Here is an 18975-nt window from a genome sequence, read left to right on the forward strand (position 1 = left end):
AGTCCTGAGATATTTTGGCATTAAGTATATCAGTCCAGGGCAAAGGACCAAAAGGGGCTGTTTTTATATGAGCAAGGTAGGCCTCTCAAAGGTGGTCGATATGATCAGATGACGATGGATGTTCTAGATCCATTGAATCAAGCTCTAGAACGTAGGCATGCAGTCCAAAAAATTGTACCAGTGTCCCTGGCCTCTGACTTTCTTCTCCTGTAGCTTCTGTGGGTGCACAAGCTAGTGGTTTACTTGGACCTCAGCCTCATCTTTCTTTTACACTTTAGTCTACAGCCTATGCATTTGCTTCTTCCTAACTTGGCTTTCATGGCACAGAGGTAGATTCTAAGAAGATGGTGCTAGGGCCGAGAAAGACTAGAAAACGACATATGTTTTAAAATCTTTTTAAAGTTTATTTACCTTGAGAGAGAGCGCGCGCGCGAGTGGGGGAGGCACAGAGAGAGGAAGAGAGAAACTCCCAAGTAGGCTCCAGCTGTCAGTGCAGTGCCCGACGCAGGGCTTGAACTCATGAAACCATGAGATCGTGACCTGAGCCAAAATCAAGAATCAGATGCTTACCCAACTGAGCCACCCAAGCATCTCCAGAAAATGAAATTTTAAAACAATAGCTTCAAAAGCATAAGATAGAAATAAATTTAACAAAAAAATTTGCAAGTCCCCTATATTCAAAACTGCAAAACTGCAAAGAAAAGCTTAAGAGCTATCTAACAGGAAGGCCATGCTATGTTCATGGAAGCCTCAGTATTGTTAGATATCAGTCCTACCCAGATTCATCAATGGATTCAATACAATTCAAAATCCCAGGAGAATTGTTTCTATAGAAATTAATAGACTCGTTCCAAAATGTCTATGGAAATACACGGAACCTAGAAAACCCAAAGCAATTTTGAAAAAGAACAAAGTTGGAAGACTTGGAATACTCACTTTAACACATTATAAAACTCCAGTAATAAAGACAATGTAGTACTTGCAAAAGAGGCAAAAAATAGATCTAAGAAACAAAATTCAGAAATAACAATTTGCTGCAAATGTAGGAACTTAAGGGGCGCCTGGGTGGCGCAGTCGGTTAAGCGTCCGACTTCAGCCAGGTCACGATCTCACGGTCCGTGAGTTCGAGCCCTGCGTCAGGCTCTGGGCTGATGGCTCAGAGCCTGGAGCCTGTTTCCGATTCTGTGTCTCCCTCTCTCTCTGTCCCTCCCCCGTTCATGCTCTGTCTCTCTCTGTCCCAAAAATAAATAAAAACGTGGAAAAAAAAATTAAAAAAAAAAAATGTAGGAACTTAAATCAACAATTTATTATCTCACAGTTTTCATGGATCACAAGTGTGGCACAGGTTAGCTGAAATAAAGTGTGCTCTGAAAACACCAGGTGTGAACAGGGTTGTGATCTTATGTGAGACTTGGAGTTCTCTTCACAGGTTGTTGGCAGAGTTCAGGAGGTTGTAGGGCCAGATCCCCATTTTCTTGCTTGCTGACTGGGGGCTGGGAGCCATACTCAGTTCCTGGTCTCATGGCCCTCTCATCACATGGTAGCTTACTTCTTCAAAGTTTTCAGGAGAATTTCTCTCCAGTCTACTACCAGATCTTATGTAACTGAAAGATAAACACAAGAGTGACTACTATCCCATCATATTTACAGGTTATGCTCACATTGGGACATATGCGGGACATATATACAGGACGTATACACCAATGGGCAAGAGTCTCGGGAGCCATCTTGGGGCACCTGGGTGGCGCAGTCGGTTAAGCGTCCGACTTCAGCCAGGTCACGATCTCACGGTCCGTGAGTTCGAGCCCCGTGTCAGGCTCTGGGCTGATGGCTCAGAGCCTGGAGCCTGTTTCCGATTCTGTGTCTCCCTCTCTCTCTGTCCCTCCCCCGTTCATGCTCTGTCTCTCTCTGTCCCAAAAATAAATAAACGTTGAAAAAATAAAATAAAAAAAAAAGAGTCTCGGGAGCCATCTTAGCATTCTGTCTACCACAATCCCTACTTCACATGACATGAAAAATTAAAATGGATCAGAGACTTGAACATAGAAACTAAAACAGTAAAACTTTTTTTTTTTTTAACAATAAAACTTTTAAAAGAAAGCATAAAATGGGGGCGCCTGGGTGGCGCAGTCGGTTAAGCGTCCGACTTCAGCCAGGTCACGATCTCGCGGTCCGTGAGTTCGAGCCCCGCGTCAGGCTCTGGGCTGATGACTCAGAGCCTGGAGCCTGTTTCCGCTTCTGTGCCTCCCTCTCTCTCTGCCCCTCCCCCGTTCATGCTCTGTCTCTCTCTGTCCCAAAAATAAAAAAAAAAAAAAAAAAAAAAAACGTTGAAAAAAAAGAAAGCATAAAATATCTTCATGACTTGGGAGTTTAGGCATAAGTTTATTGCACCATACAATGCACTAGCCGTAAAATAAAAACTCGATAAATTAAACTTCAAAATTAAAACCTGCACATTAAAAGATGCCACTAATAGGCAAACCATTGACTGGGAGAAAGTATTAAAAAACATGTGTCTCGGGCGCCTGGGTGGCTCAGTCGGTTAAGTGTCCGACTTCAGCTCAGGTCACGATCTCACAGAGCGTGAGTTCGAGCCCCGCGTCAGGCTCTGGGCTGATGGCTCAGAGCCTGGAGCCTGCTTCGGATTCTGTGTCTCCCTCTCTCTCTGCCCCTTCCCCGTTCATGCTCTGTCTCTCTCTGTCCCAAAAATAAATAAACGTTAAAAAAAAAAAAAATGTGTCTCATAAAGGATTAGTATCTAGAAAATACTACTATATTTTAACAATGAAAGGACAAACATTATAAAAAAAACTGATTAGAAAAGATTCTGGCATTTCACAAAAGAAGATGTACAAATGACCAATAATCCAATAAAAATGTGTTCAACGTGGGAGTCTTCACATAATTAAAATAAGATATCATTGCACATTCACCTGAGTGGCTGAAACTAAAGACTGACAACACCTAATGTTGGCAAGGATGTGGAACAACTGAGACACTCATAAATTATTGGTAAGAATGTACAAATACTTTGGAGGAAGTTGGTCAGTTTCTTAGCGACCCTAAACGTGCAGCTACCCTATGAGCTTGTAACTCCCCTGTAGAGAAATACAAATATATTCATACAAAAACTTGTTATGTTCATAGCAATTTTATTCATCATAGCTCAAAACTGGAAATAGCTGGTGGTCCATCAACAAGGGAGTAGATAACCTGTGATATAGCTAGTTATCTTTTGATACTTGTGGCAATATGGATGAATCTCCGAAATTATGCCAAGTGAAAGAAACAGTGCAAAAAAAGTCATACTGCATGATTCCATTTAGGTGTAATTATAGAACAAGCAAACTGGTCTATGTAGGAAAAAGAATCAGAGCACTTGTTGTATCTTGGGATGTTGGCTGCAAAGAAACATGAGGAAACTTTCTGGGGTGATGATAATGTTCTGTAGCTTAATGGAGTTAATTAGGTGTATGCATGTCTCCAAAATCAGTGAATGTGTTATGTATTTCGGCATAAATGTTATATCAAAAGAAAAATAATAAACATTGAACTTTAGTTCAAGCTAAATAGATTCGTGGACAAAAGCATTTGGGTCTGTCTTTGACAAATAGTTTTGTTACTCGGTGGTCCTTCTGTGCCATTTTGAAGGGAAGGGAATGTCTTTGGTTAAGGGTAAATCTGTAGCAGGGCAGACTATTAACCCATTTTAGCAGTCACAAAATTTGAATCTGTCTTTTGCAACTCGAAAAGTGGCTTCATTTATTATTGTGAGCTATTAATGTAAGATAAAATAATCAGTGTGAACATATCTTTGTATTTTTCTTTACATCAATAATTGTTCATACCAAAAACTTAATTACCTGTTTCCCTGTTATTAATGTACAGTTTCCCACTTGTGGTCATAAAGCTTCGCTTATTTTTTTTTTTTTTCTTTCAGCCACATTTCAGTTTGCTTAGAGATACATACTTACAAATTTCGAAAAACTAATGCATGGAACATAGGAAGAGTTGTACAGATTCTTGAGTTGGAGGTTTATTTATTTTTTTAAATATTTATTTATTTTTGAGAGAGAGAATGTGAGCAGGGTAGGGGCAGAGAGAGAGGGAGACACAGAATCCAAAGCAGGCTCCAGGCTCTAAGCCATCAGGACAGAGCCCAACACGGGGATTCAAACTCATGAACCATGAGATCATGACCTGAGCCAAAGCCAGATGCTTAACCATTGAGCCACCCAGGCACCCCGAGGAGGTTTATTCTTCAAAATGAAGTTAAAGCTGATTAACTGCTAAAACTTAAAATTTCTTAACCATTTACTCCTTTTCAGAATAAGCATTTCAACAGCCTTTCTTCTAAGGTGTATACTTTGGAGAGTAGATTGAAGTCAGTTGACCTTTGGGAATGGCTGAAGTTAATCAAACCAAGAGCTTTTCCCAAATTGAGTAATAAAAATCAATAGGTAGGGACTCAACAAGGTTTGCTGTTCTCACTTGGATGGACAGGTAGGTACCGGTTTCTTTTTCCTTAGCCTTGAGCTAACCATTGGGTGTGTTAGTGCCCTCTTTTGGTGTAAGGAGGGTACTGCAGCTGGCATCCTTAAATAATACGTGTGAGCAATAGACATCCTTTTGTGTTTTATTTTTTTTAATTTTTCAAAAAAATTTTAAATTTATTTTTGAGAGAGAGCACAAGCGGGAGGGGGAAGAGAGAGAGGGAGACACAGAATCCAAAGCAAGCTCCAGGCTGAGTTCTCAGCACAGAGCCCGATGCAGGGCCTGACTCATGAACTGTGAGATCGTGACCTGAACCGATTTGGACGCTCAACTAATTGAGTCGCCCAGGAGCCCCCATTCTTTTAGGTTTTTAAAGTAAAATAATATGGTCACATTACAGAATATTTGGAAAGTTAAAGGAAGGATTCACTCATAATTCTACCCAAATATAAACATCCTTGATGAATTCAGGCATTCTTTGTCAAATGCTTCAACTGCCGTTAGTAAAATAATTAAGATAACTGAGCAGTGAAGTTAATATATTTACAGGTATAAAAAGAGGTTGTATTGAGGCACCTGTGTGTCTCAGTTGGTTAAGTGTCTGACTCTTGATTTTGGCTCAGGTCATGATCTCACGGTTCGTGAGTTCGAGCCCTGTGTCGGGTTCTGTGTTGACAATGTGAGCCTACTTGGGGTTCTCTTTCTCTCTGCCCCTGCCCTGTTCATGCGTGTGCATGCATGCACACTCTCATAGAGAAGAATAAATTAGTTTTAAAAAACTTTAGATCAGGGGTGCCTGGGTGGCTCAGTCAGTTGAGTGTCCGACTTCAGCTCAGGTCAGGATCTCGCAGTTCGTGAGTTCGAGCCCCGCGTCGGGCTCTGTGCTGACAGCTCAGAGCCTGGAGCCTGTTTCACATTCTGTGTCTCCCTCTCTCTGCCCCTTCCCCGCTCATGTCCTGTCTCTCTCTGTCTCTCAAAAATGAATAAACGTTAAAAATAAAAAACCTTTAGATCAAAAATAGAAATTTTTAAAGAGGTTGTATTCTGTATTGAAATATTATGTATTGAAATAAAAAGGATAATTCATACAGCACAAGACTTCCAAGTACAGACAACTAGAAAAAAATTAAGACTTTTTCAAATGAAAATAAATGTTAGTTAATGTTATATTAAAGTTGTAACCTGAAAAGTAAGGAAACAGTGACTTTGCACTTTTGAGAACTTTTGGCTTTCATTTTTCCAGTACCTATTAAACTGGCTTAGGTCACTACTCTTTAGGACTTTCGGAAAAGGCCAGCCAGAGCTTCATTCTGTCTCTGTAAGATAGAGGACTAAAGTAGCACTTTGTTAGTCCATTGGCTCTCAGTTAAGATCTTACTCCACTGTGGATACATTCAAGAAGGTAGACCTTGTCAGGCATTGGATGTAGGGAATGAGGGAGAAGGAAGAGTGAGTCCTATTTCTCAATCTCTGTCCTGGGTAGACATTCCACTAGGTGCTTAGTGGGATCTCATTGTAGTTTTAATTTGCATTTCTCTAATGACTAATGGTGTTGGGCATTGTTTCATGTGTTTACTTGCCATCCATGTATCTTCTTTGATGAAAGATCTGTCCACATTTTTGACTAGTTTATATTGTTTTGTTTGCTTTTGAGAAAATTTATATATACATATTCTGGATGCAAGTTGTTTAGATAGAAGTCAAATGTATGCTTTGTAAATACTTTCTAGTGTGTGGCTTTTACTCTTTTAACGTCTTTCAAAAATAGCAGAATAAACTTTTAAAAAAAGGGTGCCTGGGTGGCTCAGTTAAGTATCCAACTCTTGATTTCGGCTCAGGTCATGATCTCCCAGTTGGTGAAATTTTCCCACGTTGGGCTTTGTGCTAACAGCACGGAGCCTACTTGAGATTCTCTTTCCCTTTCTTTCTGCCCTCCCCTGCTTGCTTGCTCGCTCGCTCACTCGCTCTCTCTCAAAATAAACTTTAAAAGAAAAAGCAGAAATTTTTAATTTTGGTGAAGTACTATTTATCATTTTTTCTATTATATGTCATATGTTTATTGTTATATATAAGAAGTCTTTCCTAAACCAAAGTTTTCTTCTAGTAGTTATATGGACTAGATTTTACATTTAAGTCTGATCTTTTTCTATTAATTTTTGCATCTCTTGAGATACTGATCAAAGTTTGGAGTTTTTTGCATATGGGCATCTATGTGCAACACTATTTGTTGAAAATTCTCCACTGATTGATTTTGCAACTTTGTCAAAAAATAATTTGTTCATATACGCCTCGGTCTATTTCTGGACTTTGTATACCATTCCATTGCTCTTGTCTCAAAGTCATTGCTACACCATCTTGATAATGATAGTTTTATAGAGTCTTGAAATCAGATAGTGTTAATCTTCCAACTTTGTTCTTTTTCATAGTCAGTTTGGCCTTTCTAGGTCCTTTGACTTTCCATAGGAATTTTAGTATCACTTTGTCCATATCTACAAAAATACCTTCTAGAATTTTGATTGCAATTCTATCGAGTTATAGATAAACTTGGGGACAATGAAGAGTTTAGCAATTTTGAGTTTTTTAACCCATGAAAACAGGATCATTTTCCATTAATTTAGGTCTTCATTAGTTCCTCTCAACAATGTTAAATATTTCAGTGTATGGATCTTAATACATCTTTTGTCAGATTTGTCAGGGGGTATATATAGCTCAGTGGTAGAGCATTTTGACTACCTCTTTTGTCAGATTTATATTTTTAAGTATTTTATATTTTCATGCTATTTAAAGTAGACTTTTTAGCTCAATTTCTGGTTAATACATGGAAATACATGTATTTACATGGAAATATACATGGAAATATAGTTGATTTTGTATATTGACTCTATATTTTGCAGATTTGCTAAACTCATTCTAGCAGCTTTTTGTAAATTGCATCAAATTTTCTAAATAGGCTATATGTCATCTGTGAATGGTAGTTTTAATTCTTTTCTGAGTTGAATGCCTTTTACTTCTTTTTTTTTGACTTACTATACTGGCTAGAACCTCTAATACAGTGTTCCATAGAAGAAGTGAGAAAGAACATTCTTGCCTCTTTTTATGAAATATGTTAGCTCTAGGTTTCTTATAGATTCCCTTTATCAAGTTGAGGAAATTCCCTTCTATGACAGTAGTTTGCAGCTACTTGAAAGGTTGTTGAAACCTTGTAGAAAGGTTTTATCAGAGAGGATATTGGATTTCCTTAATTGCCTTTTCTGTATCTTTTGAGATGGTCATATGGTATTCTTACTTAGTTTTAGTTTATCAATATGGTGAATTATATTGAATGACTATGAATGTTAAACCAATCTTGCATGTTCCTGATAAATCCCACTTGGTCTTAGTGTATTCTTTTTATATATTGTTGGGTTTGGTTTGCTAAAACTGTGTTAAGAAATTTTTGCATCTATGCTCATGAGCAATATTATTGCTCTGTAGTTTTCTTGTAATGTCTCTGTATAGTTTTGGAGCCTAGGCAGTGCTGGCCTTATAAAATGTGTTGGAAAACATTACCTTCTCCTCATTTCTCTGGAAAATTCTGTGTGGAATTGGTATTATTTCTTGATAATGTTTGGCAGAATTCCCCAGTGATGCATCTGGACCTAGAATTTTCTGTGTGGGAAGCATTTTATTTATTTGTGTTTTATTTCTTTAGTAGGTATAGAACTAGTCATTTTATTTTCTGAGTGAACTTTGGTAGTTTGTGTCTGTGGAAGAATTTGTCCACTTTAAGTTATCTAATTTATTGGCATACTGTTCATAATATTCCTTTATTATCCTTTTAATGTCTGTAGAATCTGTAATGATGTCACCTCTTATTCTTGTTATTGGCACTTTTTGTACATTTTTACCTTTTCTATTCCTTTCCTTTCCTTTCCTTTCCTTTCCTTTCCTTTCCTTTCCTTTCCTTTCCTTTCCGTTCCATTCTGTTCCATTCCGTTCTGTTCCTTTTCTTTCCTTAAGTGTATTTATTTTGAGAGAAACAGAACATATGCATGGGACAGAAAAAATCCTCAGCAGGCTCTGTGCTGTCATGACAGTGTAGGGCCTGATCCCTTGAACCCTGAGATCATGACTTGACCCGAAATCAAGAATCAGACACTGAACTGACTGAGCCACCCAGGCGCCCCCTTTCACCTTTTCTTGATCAATCTAGATAAAGTTTTATCTGTTTTATTGATAGTCTCAAAGTCTTTGCTTTCATTAATTTTCTCTGTTGTTTTTCTGTTACCTGTTTAATTGATGTCTGTTCTGATTTTTATTATTTCCTTTCTTCTGTTTACTTGGTTCAGGTTGTCCTTTTTCTAGTTTTTTGAGACTGCAGCTGAGATCACTGATTTGTCATCTTTCTTCTTTTCTAACATAGGCACTTTTATACTATGTATTACTTTAGTTGGATCCCACAAGTTCTGATTTTCATTCAGTTCAGAATACTTCTAATTTCCCCGTTGATTTCTTTGATTCATGGGTTGTTTAGAAGTGTGTTGTTTACAAATATTGGAGATTCCTCCAATATCTTTCTTTACCAATATCTTTTGTTATCATTTCTAATATAATTACCTTGTAGTCAGAAAACATAAAAGTGACTTGAACCCTTTGAAATGTATTGGGACTGTTTCATGATCCAGGGTTTGGTTTATCTTGATGAATGTTCCACATGTACTTGAAAAGAATATATATTCTGCTGTTGTGTGGAGTGTTCTATAAATGGCCAGAAGATCAAATTGGTTAATAGTGTTTAAGTCTTCTGTGTTTTTATTGATTTTCTGTCTACTTGTTCTACCAATTATTGAGAGAGGGGCGTTGAAATCCTAAACTGTAATTGTGGATTTGTCTTGTGTTTTGTTTTTTTTTAACACCCTTAATGAGGTATAATTCCAATACTATACAATCCATCCATTTAAAGAGGATAACTAGGGCCACCTGGCTGGTTCAGTTGGTTAAGCATCTGACTTCAGCTCAGGTCATGATCTCACGGTTCGTAGGTTCGAGCCCTGCATCAGGCTCTGTGTTAACAGCTCCAAGCCTGGAGCCTGCTTCGCATCCTGTCTCAGTCTCTTTCTGCTACTCCCCCACTCGCACACAGTCTCTCTCACTCTCAAATATAAATAAACATTAATTTTTTAAATATAATTTTAAAAAGTGGACTATATGTTTATCATTATCCAATTTTAGAACATTTTAGTCCCCCCCCCGGCTACAAGAAAGAAACCCCAGGGCGCCTGGGTGGCGCAGTCGGTTGAGCGTCCGACTTCAGCCAGGTCACGATCTCGCGGTCCGTGAGTTCGAGCCCCGCGTCGGGCTCTGGGCTGATGGCTCGGAGCCTGGAGCCTGCTTCCGATTCTGTGTCTCCCTCTCTCTCTGCCCCTCCCCCGTTCATGCTCTGTCTCTCTCTGTCCCAAAAATAAATAAAAAACGTTGGAAAAAAAAAATTTTTTTTTAAAAAAAGAAAGAAACCCCATACTCATTAGCATTCGTTTCCCATCTCCCACCACTAGAGCCCTAAACAACTAATCTACTGTCTGTCTCTCTAGATTTGCTTATACTGGATGTGTTACATAAGTGGAATCATGCAATATGTGCTCTCTTGTAATTGGCGTCTTTCACTTAGCCTAATGTTTTCAAGTTTGAGCCAATTCGTAGCAGGTAGCATTAACAACTTCACTTCTTTTTATTGCCAAATAATAATTACGTTGTGTGGGTATACACTGCATTTTATTCATCTGCTCATCAGTTGATGGACATTTGGATTGTTTCCACTTTTTGGCTATTATGAATTATGCTTCTGTAAATATTGGTGTACTCAAATTTTTGTGTTGTCATATGTTTTTATTTCTCTTGAGCGGAATTGTCGGGTCATATAATAACTCTATGTTTAACTTTTTGAGGAACCGCCAAACTGTTTTCCATAGTGGCTGTGCCATTCTTCCTTCCCACCAGGAATGTTTGAGGCTTCCAATTTCTCCACATCCTTGCCAGTATTTGTTACTGTATTCTTTATTAGAGCTGTCCTAGTGGGTTCATTGTGGTTTTGGTTTGTATTTCCCTAATGACTACTGATGTGTGTAGCATCTTTTTATGTGATTATTGGCCATTTGTATATCTTTGGAGTAATGTCTATTCAGATCCTTTATTTTTCGGTTGGGCTATTTTTTAATTATTGAGTTATAATTCTTTATTCCTACCATATTCTGGACACAAATACCTTATCAGGTACATAATTTGCAAATGTATTCTTTCATTTTGTGAGTTTTCTTGCCACTTTCTTGGTACTGTTTATAGAACAAAGGTTTTTAATTTTGATATAGTCCCAGCTTATCTGTTTTTTTCTTTTGTCACTTGTGCTTTTGGTTGGGAAGTCATTGCCTAACCCAAGATCACAAAGATTTACTCCTGTTTTGTTTATCTTTTGATTTATCTTGGTGAATGTTCCACATGTACTTGAAAAGAATGTGTATTCTGCTGTTGCTGTGTGGAGTATTCTATAAATGTCGATGTAAATATTCTATAAATATTAAAAAAATAAGCTTTTATCTTAATTCTAGTTAATTAACATAACAGTGTTATATTAGTTTCCGGTGTACAATACGGTGACTCAACAGTTTATACAACACCCTGTGCCCATCACAGGTGCACTCCTTCCTTAATTTCCATCACCTATTTAACTCCTGTTTTCTTCTAAGAGTTTTAAGACAGTTTCTCACTTTTCTAAAACAACCATTTATCTTTTTCTCTTGTCCCCACCTCAGCTGAAGTCCTCAGCACCTTTTTTGTTGAGAAACTGGAAGCATTCAGAAAGAAATCCCTCTTCTTGCGATCTTCATGTCTATGGATGAGCCTGTGTCTCTCCTCATCTTCTTCACTGTGTGGTTCTGACAAGGGTCCGTCCCTTCACCTGGGCTCTGGATCGCTATCCCTCCCTTCTGAACTTCGCTTCTTCTGCCCCCCATCTTCAACCTCTTCCTGCTTGTGTCTGCGTATAAACATGCTTGAGTGCTTCCCGTCTTTAAAGAGCTGCCCCTTGGTTCCAAATGCCCCACTCCCCTTTGCAGCCAAACTTCTCAGACACTTCCTCTCGCGCTGCCTCCACGCCTCACCACTGCTTCCTCTGCTCTTCCCTCCAATTGCTCCTTCCCGTCACTCCGCGACACAGCTTTCGTCAGATCACCAGCTGTCTCCGTGTTGCCAAACCCAGGGTTACTTTTTTCCTTATTTGAGCTTGGCAGAATTAGCCAGTTTCCACACCTCCTCCTCAGAGTACTCCTCTCTCCACTTCTGTAATCCCATACTCTTCCTAATCCTCCCCTACCTCCCTGGGTATTGCCTCTGTTCCCATTCCCTAGCTCCTCTAGTTTTATTCAATTATGAAATACTGGAGTACCATAGAATTGAGACCTGGGCCTTCTTCCCTACCCATACGAGGTAACCTCATCCATTTTCATGACTTTTAAATATTATTTGTGTGCTAGTGACTTCCAAATGTGTCTCTAGCTCAGACCTACTTTGTGTGTTGCACACTGGTAGACCTGACTGCTTTCTTTAATAATGGTATCTCTAAACATGGATCCCAAATTAACATGCTCTGTACTCTGCTCTTCCTCACCTCAGTAAATAACACTGTAGCCATCCATTTGTTCAGACCCCAAACCTATGTGTCACCCATATTTCTTCCCGGCGTCGTCTCCCACATCCTGTCTGTCACCAGGTTTTCCCTGTTCTGCCTCCAAACTATAGCTCGTGTCTGTCCACTCCTCCATCCTGACTGCCCCCATCCTAATCTAAATGACAACCATCTTGCATTTGAACGTCCATGTTAGCCTTCTAGGGAGTCTCTCTGCCTGCACTTTTGCCCCACCCTTTTTCTATATGGTAAAAGCGTTCCTCTTCTTAAAATACAATATATCATGTTATACCCCTGCTTGACCTTTAGTGGCTCCCGTTTCCCTTGAAGTTAAAATCCATGCTGCTTACCTTGCTCTGTGAAAGTACTCCGTGATCTAGCCCCTGCCAGTCTCTCTAGCCTTGTCACACCATTCCCCTGGCTTTTTGCATGGCCAGCTCCTTCTCATTTTTCATATCTCACCTTTCATGGCAGTCCTCAGAGAGGCTTCTCCTGACCAGTAGCTTCAGTCATGCCTGCGTGCACACCATTATTCTCATCATGGCATGATGGATTCATATCCTTATGGGTCTCTGGTACAAATGACACTTACCTTGTTTGTTATTCATGCCTCTCTTCCCCCCCTGGAAACTAAGTAAGGTTCTTGTTTGCTTTGTTCACTGCTGTATTATATTCCCAGTTCTTAGTGCTTGCCTGGCACATGGTGGGCACTCAATTAAAGCTTGCTGAAAGAAGAGAGGAATGGGAAAGGAAGGAAAAGAACACATTAAAAATAAAGAATTCCCAGGACGCCTGGGTGGCTCAGTCAGTTACGTGTCCGACTTCAGCTCAGGTCATGATCTCATGGTTCGTGAGTTCAAGCCCCACGTCGGGCTGTGTGCTGACAGCTCAGAGCCTGGAGCCTGCTTCGGATTCTGTGTCTCCCTCTCTCTGTGCCCCTCCCCTGCTCACGGTCTGTCTCTCTCTGTCTCTCAATAATAAATAAATGTTAAAAAAAATTTTTTTTAAATGAGGAATTCCCTGCTTTACTTTTTTTAAGTCTATTTATCTGAGAAAGCGTAAGTGGGGGAGGAGCAGAGAACAAGAGAGAGAGAGGGAATCCCAAGCAGGCTCTGCTCTGTCAGCACAGAGCCTGACGAGGGGCTCAAACTCATGAAACCATGAGATCATGACCTGGGCCGAAACCAAGAGTCAGATGCTTAACCAACTGAGCCACCCAGGAGCTCCAGGAATTTCCTGCTTTAAAAAGTTCTATACTGAAGTATTAAGAGCAGATGCATGAAAGTAGGAGGAAGAAGAACATTTTATGGAACTAGACCATTGCAGCTTCTTGGTGCCTTCGTGATTGCGCAGCAAACACTGAAACCCAGTATGAGGGCTTCACCATTTTAAACTTTTGGCAGCTGCCTCATTTCTTCCCTTTGTCCTCATGTGTTTCATCCTCCTAACTCTTCCTCGAGGATCAGAGGGCAGCATTTTCAGATGTACCACGTTCCTTTTGTTAGTATTGTATCCTCAGAATCCAAGTCCACGGTACTTGATAGGATCTAGGTGCAGGAACTGGGCCTCTCATAGATTGAGAGAGATCATCAGGACACAAATGCAAACTGGTTATTAGTTTAGCCCATGTTTTAAGCATTCAATAACAGATCTGAAGAGCTGCTGTAAATAAAGTGATCTGTGCTCTGAAGAAAAATAAAGCAGAATAAGGAGATGGAGCGTGATCAAAGGAAGGGGAGGTTAGGTAGGGTGTGCATTCTGGGGGAAGTAGCCCATGAACCAGGACCCAAAAGGGAAGGAGCAAGTCACGTGAAGTTGTGGAGGAAGAGCATCCCAGACAGGTTTGAGGTATTAACCAGCTTATGCTAACTTCCCCTCTGTTATCCCCTGCCGTTAATCAGTGCGTCCCTTTTCCAGACCAGACTGTAATTCTACCATTGATTATAAGGCCCAGCCCAGGGCCTTCTATACTATTGTGCAGATTATATACTGCACACCTCTAGGGGGCACCACTCACATGTGTTGTTGCAGGTTTGAATGTTTCTTATGCCAGTTTTCCAGCAGATGGCAGTAAGGTTCATGAGGACAGGGTGGCTTTTGTTCATCTAGGTTTGCATATACGCTAGTGTCATTACCCCTCTTTCCTTCTGTGATGCATCCAGGTCTTTTTCTCTCTGGGCTCCAGTCTTCTCCTGTAAGCTTTCCTTTCTTTTTTCTCTTTCTTTCTTTCAAACATTTGAAACTTTAAAAAAAGTATTTTTTAACGTTTATTTATTTTTGAGACAGAGAGAGACAGACCAGGAACAGGGGAGGGTCAGAGAGAGAGGGAGACACAGAATCCGAAGCAGGCTCCAGGCTCTGAGCTGTCAGCACAGAGCCCGACGCGGGGCTCGAACTCATGGACCACGAGATCATGACCTGAGCCGAAGTTGGACCCTTAACCGTCTGAGCCACCCAAGCACCCCTCAAACATTTGAAACTTAAAGAAATGCACGTATAGTACAAAAAACTCCCATATAACCTGCGCTCTAGTTTACCAGCTGTTAACATTTGCCTACTTTTGCTTTATCCCTGCGTCCCTCTCTCCATAGGAGAGCTGGTTGCAAACATCCTGCCCCTTTACACCCTGACTTTGGAATGTGTGGGGGGGGGGTTTTGGTTGTTTTTATTTTTGTTTTTTTGAGCAAGAATTTTGTTTTACATAGACGCAGTACACTTACCAAATTTAGGAAATTTAACACTGATACAATACAGTTAACCCATGAACCTCACAGTTAACGGGCTCTGACCTCCATGTAGTTAAAAATTCACATATAACTTTTGACTCTCCAAAAACTTAACTACTAATAGCATACTGTTGACTGGAAGCCTTACCAATAACATAAATAGTTAACACATATTTTGTATGTTATGTGTATTATATATTGTATTCTCACAATAAAGTGAGCCAGAGAAAAGAAAATGTTATTAAAGTCAAAAGGAAGAAAAATACATTTACAAGTACTATACTGTATTGGGAAAAAAATCCACATGTAAGTGACCCATGCAGCTAAAACATGTGTTGTTCAAGGGTCCTGTGTACTTTTATCAGTTACGTAATCCGCAGTCAAATTTTGTCTGTTGTCCCAGAGGTGTCCTTTATAGCTGTTTTCACCCCTTTATCCAGCATTCAGTCTTTGATCACATTTGGATTTATGCTTTGAAACCACCTCACTCTATTTTAATTTTTGTTATTTTTTATTGAAGTACAATTAGCATACAATGTTACGTTAATTTCAGGTGTACAATACGATCCAGCAATTCTGTACATTACTCAGTACTCATCGCAATAAGTGTACTCTTAATCCCCTTCACCTGTTTCACCCATCTGCCTCACCCCCTCCCCTCTGACAACCACCAGTTTGTTTTCTGTATTTAAGAGTCTGCTTTTTGTTTGTCTCTTTTTTCTTCGTTCATTTCTTTTGTTTATTAAATTCCACATAGGAGCGAAATCATATGGAATTTTCCCTTCTATGTCTGACTCACTTCACTTAGTGTACCCTGTAAATCCATCCATGTTGTTGTAAAATTCGCAGTCTTAGTTCGCTGTTTTCTTACTAGATTGAGGTTCTGTGTTTTTGGCAAGAGTGTCATAGAAGTGATGTTGTGTCCTCCGTGCATTACACCACGAGCCACATGGCCTGTTTGTTCCCTTCCTAAGCATTCTATGTTGAAGCTGTACTTGTGGTCTTAGGAACTGTGACATGTATGTACTTGGATGCTGACTGTAGGAATGCAGCTTAGTATTTGCTCTCATAAGAAGGCAGCACTCTGTTCAGCTTTCCTGTCCAGTCAAGTGAGCCTGACTTGCCTCCCAACTCTTCCTTTGCAGTGTCATTACCTGGCACTCTCCGCTTCCCATCAGGAGTCACAATACCTCTTATTTCTCCTAGTGTCACATCCCTCGGCTGGAATCTCTGAACCAGTGATTACTTCTTCTGTACAATCAGCATATCTTTAGTGTGAACGTTACAAGTTAGGTTCCTTTGGCTCTGGCAAGGTTAGGCTTCAGAGGAGACTATTGTGTTTGAAGATGGGGAAGAACTAGGTACCAGGGGGCCCGCTTGAACAGATTCAAGTTCATTTTACCCTCAATCACAGTCTTCCAGGCCTACCGTATTTTGATTGTAGTTAAAATTTGAGTGTTTATTGTATGTCATTTACAGTGCTAAGCATTCTACTGCATTAGCCTTATATAGTCCTTAAAACAACTCTAAGAACTAGATACTACTTTCTTTATTTTACCACAGGAAAAACAAAGGTTTAGAAAGGTCAGTTAAGACAATACAACTAAAAATTACCAGGACTCTGAACTCCTGTCTCCAATTCCAAAGCCCTTACTGTTTTTTTATAAACAGAAGAATCCTACAGTAGGGCCATTAGTGTTGAAATTAACCTTCACAGATTGAAATTCAAATGTAGTGTCATTGCTAGATAGGAGATAATTGCTAGCAACTTTTACACACATATTTTGAGGTGTCTGTAAATAGAAGAACTTAGATTTTTCCAATTTGGATGTCCCCTGCCATAAGAGCCACTTGCCTAAGACAGCCTTGGTTTATACCTATTTCATAACAGTTATTAATAGTGGCCCCATTCATTTGCAGAGGCATTGGGGTTTTTTTCCAATTTTTTTAATGTTTATTTTTGAGAGAGAGAGAGACAGAGCCTGAGTTGGGGGAGGGGCAGAAAGAGAGGGAGACACAGAATCAAGAGCAGGCACCAGGCTCTGGGCTCGAACCCACAAACCATGAGATCATGACCTAAGCAGAAGTCGGACACTTAACTGACTGAGCCACCCAGGCGCCCTCAGAACTATTATGGTTTAGATAACGATACGGTCCCCTGCCCATAATCCTTCCTGAGTTCTCTTCAGATTAACAGAGAGACTGGTATAATTCATTGTAACTAATGCTGATAGTTTGGTTTGTTTTTATCCATCACTCTCTCTGGCCCGGCCCAATTTTCACATTAGCTTTGGTTTTACAGTGACCAAACGCTAATTTATTGGTATGGTTTGCTTAATTTATTCAACAGTTATCAACACTTTATCACACTTGCTGTACATCCTTTCTGCTGAAACATTTAAAGAAAATGACACTTTACCCCATTGTACTTCAGTAGCCATCTCTAAAAAAATAAGTTTCTAGTTTTTATGAACCTGCCCAGAAACCACAGGAACCTTTTGCAGTGTGAATCATCACTTCTGATATAATTTGGTTTTCATGTATCAGGGTCTCTTAAAGAGGGGTGTGCCTGCAATTGCATGCTAGTGTGATGCTTCTCAGGTACGCAGGACACAGCCAAAGAGCGGGGCTGGCCACGTGGCCGCGTGTAACCTATGTTTCCTTTTCTTTCGGCAGTGCACGATCTGATTTTCTGGCGAGATGTGAAGAAGACTGGGTTTGTCTTTGGCACCACACTGATCATGCTGCTCTCCCTGGCAGCTTTCAGTGTCATCAGTGTGGTTTCTTACCTCATCCTGGCTCTTCTCTCTGTCACCATCAGCTTCAGGGTCTACAAGTCTGTCATCCAAGCTGTACAGAAATCAGAAGAGGGCCATCCATTCAAGTGAGTTGAAGTATCACAAGTAACACTGTAAGCTTTAAGGAGGGGGTTTGCTGAGGCCCGTCAGGTCTGTAATCCAAACCTGACAGAGTCAAGAATTATAGGGCCTAAAGCAGCTGATCACTTGCATGAACCATCACCTAAAAACCTGTCACTTAAAAAGTGGCCAAGAACTTTTTGACAAACTTACACTTTAAGGACAAAGAAGACAGTCTGAATTCCTGAGCAGGGTAGAGAGAGCAGGGCCTCCAGGACAGCACTCAGTTACATGGAGTCCCAAGGACATATTTAAGCTTCCACGCAGCTAAATCTTAAAGCAACTTTGAAGTCTAGATACTGAGCCTGCACCCTAGGCGATACCAGAATTTGATGTGTTTGCTCTTAGTTTTGTTACTGATTTCCTTTTTAATTTTCCTTTAGTTTTCTTAATACCAGGAGCAGGTCTTGATGAGATCAGTAGGTCATGCATTTTTAGAATCCGCTTGCTAGCTTTCCTCACTGTGCTGTGATTTTAACAAATGTTTTCCTCACACTTTTCCTTTTGAAAATCTTAGTCTGTAAACATTTTTAACATTTGCAAATAACGGTTTTTTTCAAAACCCCTCTCTTACAAGGAAAGAAACTCTTCTGTGACCTCTCAGGACTGTGACAGAATAGGTGTCTGGCTGCAGCTCTGGTCCTTTTATTTTCTCTTAGTGAAAATAGAACAGATAATTTAAAGTGTATGTGGCATTAAAAAAGTTATTGCAAGTTAGTTTTAATAAATCAGTAGGTGTTCAGTGAGTGAATAAATTTTACTGTTTTGCCACAAGCTCAGCTGTCTTAGCAGGGTTTTCCTCTTTTGCATGACAGTGTCGTGGATTTTAAATGTGTGTTGCTAAGTCGTATGAATGACAACATCCAGTTTTTGTTATTTTTGTACTTGGTTGTACATATTTTCCTGAATACAAAAAGTAAGCATGCCTGTTCCTTTTCTATGTTTCGAAGACTGTAGGCTCTTTAAGGCAAAAGCAGCCTTCTCTTTCCTGATGTGCCCAGCACATAGCAGAGGGTCTGATACTCAGTAGGCACTCAGTAAGTACTGAGTGAATGAACAAGTTAGGAGCACATGGTTACGTGTCAGTTCTGTAGTGCATCTGGAAACAGATGGAAACAAACCCAGGTCTTTCTGCCTTTTTCTATAGTCGTTTACCCTAGTAAACTCAGTATCTGCACCT

At 40.0% G+C, this 18975-nt stretch overlaps 1 protein-coding gene across 3 annotated transcripts in view; it reads left to right on the top strand.

Moving 5' to 3' along the window:
* RTN3 (reticulon 3) overlaps positions 1-18975 on the top strand; it is a 60939-nt gene that overhangs the window by 35762 nt on the left and 6202 nt on the right. For all 3 annotated transcript variants that reach the window (XM_058689394.1, XM_058689396.1, XM_058689395.1), the window contains one exon: positions 17554-17761. In XM_058689394.1, coding sequence (XP_058545377.1) covers positions 17554-17761 — 208 coding nt within the window. The remainder of the gene's footprint in view (positions 1-17553; positions 17762-18975) is intronic.

The sequence above is a fragment of the Neofelis nebulosa genome, chromosome 10, assembly GCF_028018385.1.
Source record: "Neofelis nebulosa isolate mNeoNeb1 chromosome 10, mNeoNeb1.pri, whole genome shotgun sequence".
In the NCBI taxonomy this organism is placed as follows: domain Eukaryota; kingdom Metazoa; phylum Chordata; class Mammalia; order Carnivora; family Felidae; genus Neofelis; species Neofelis nebulosa.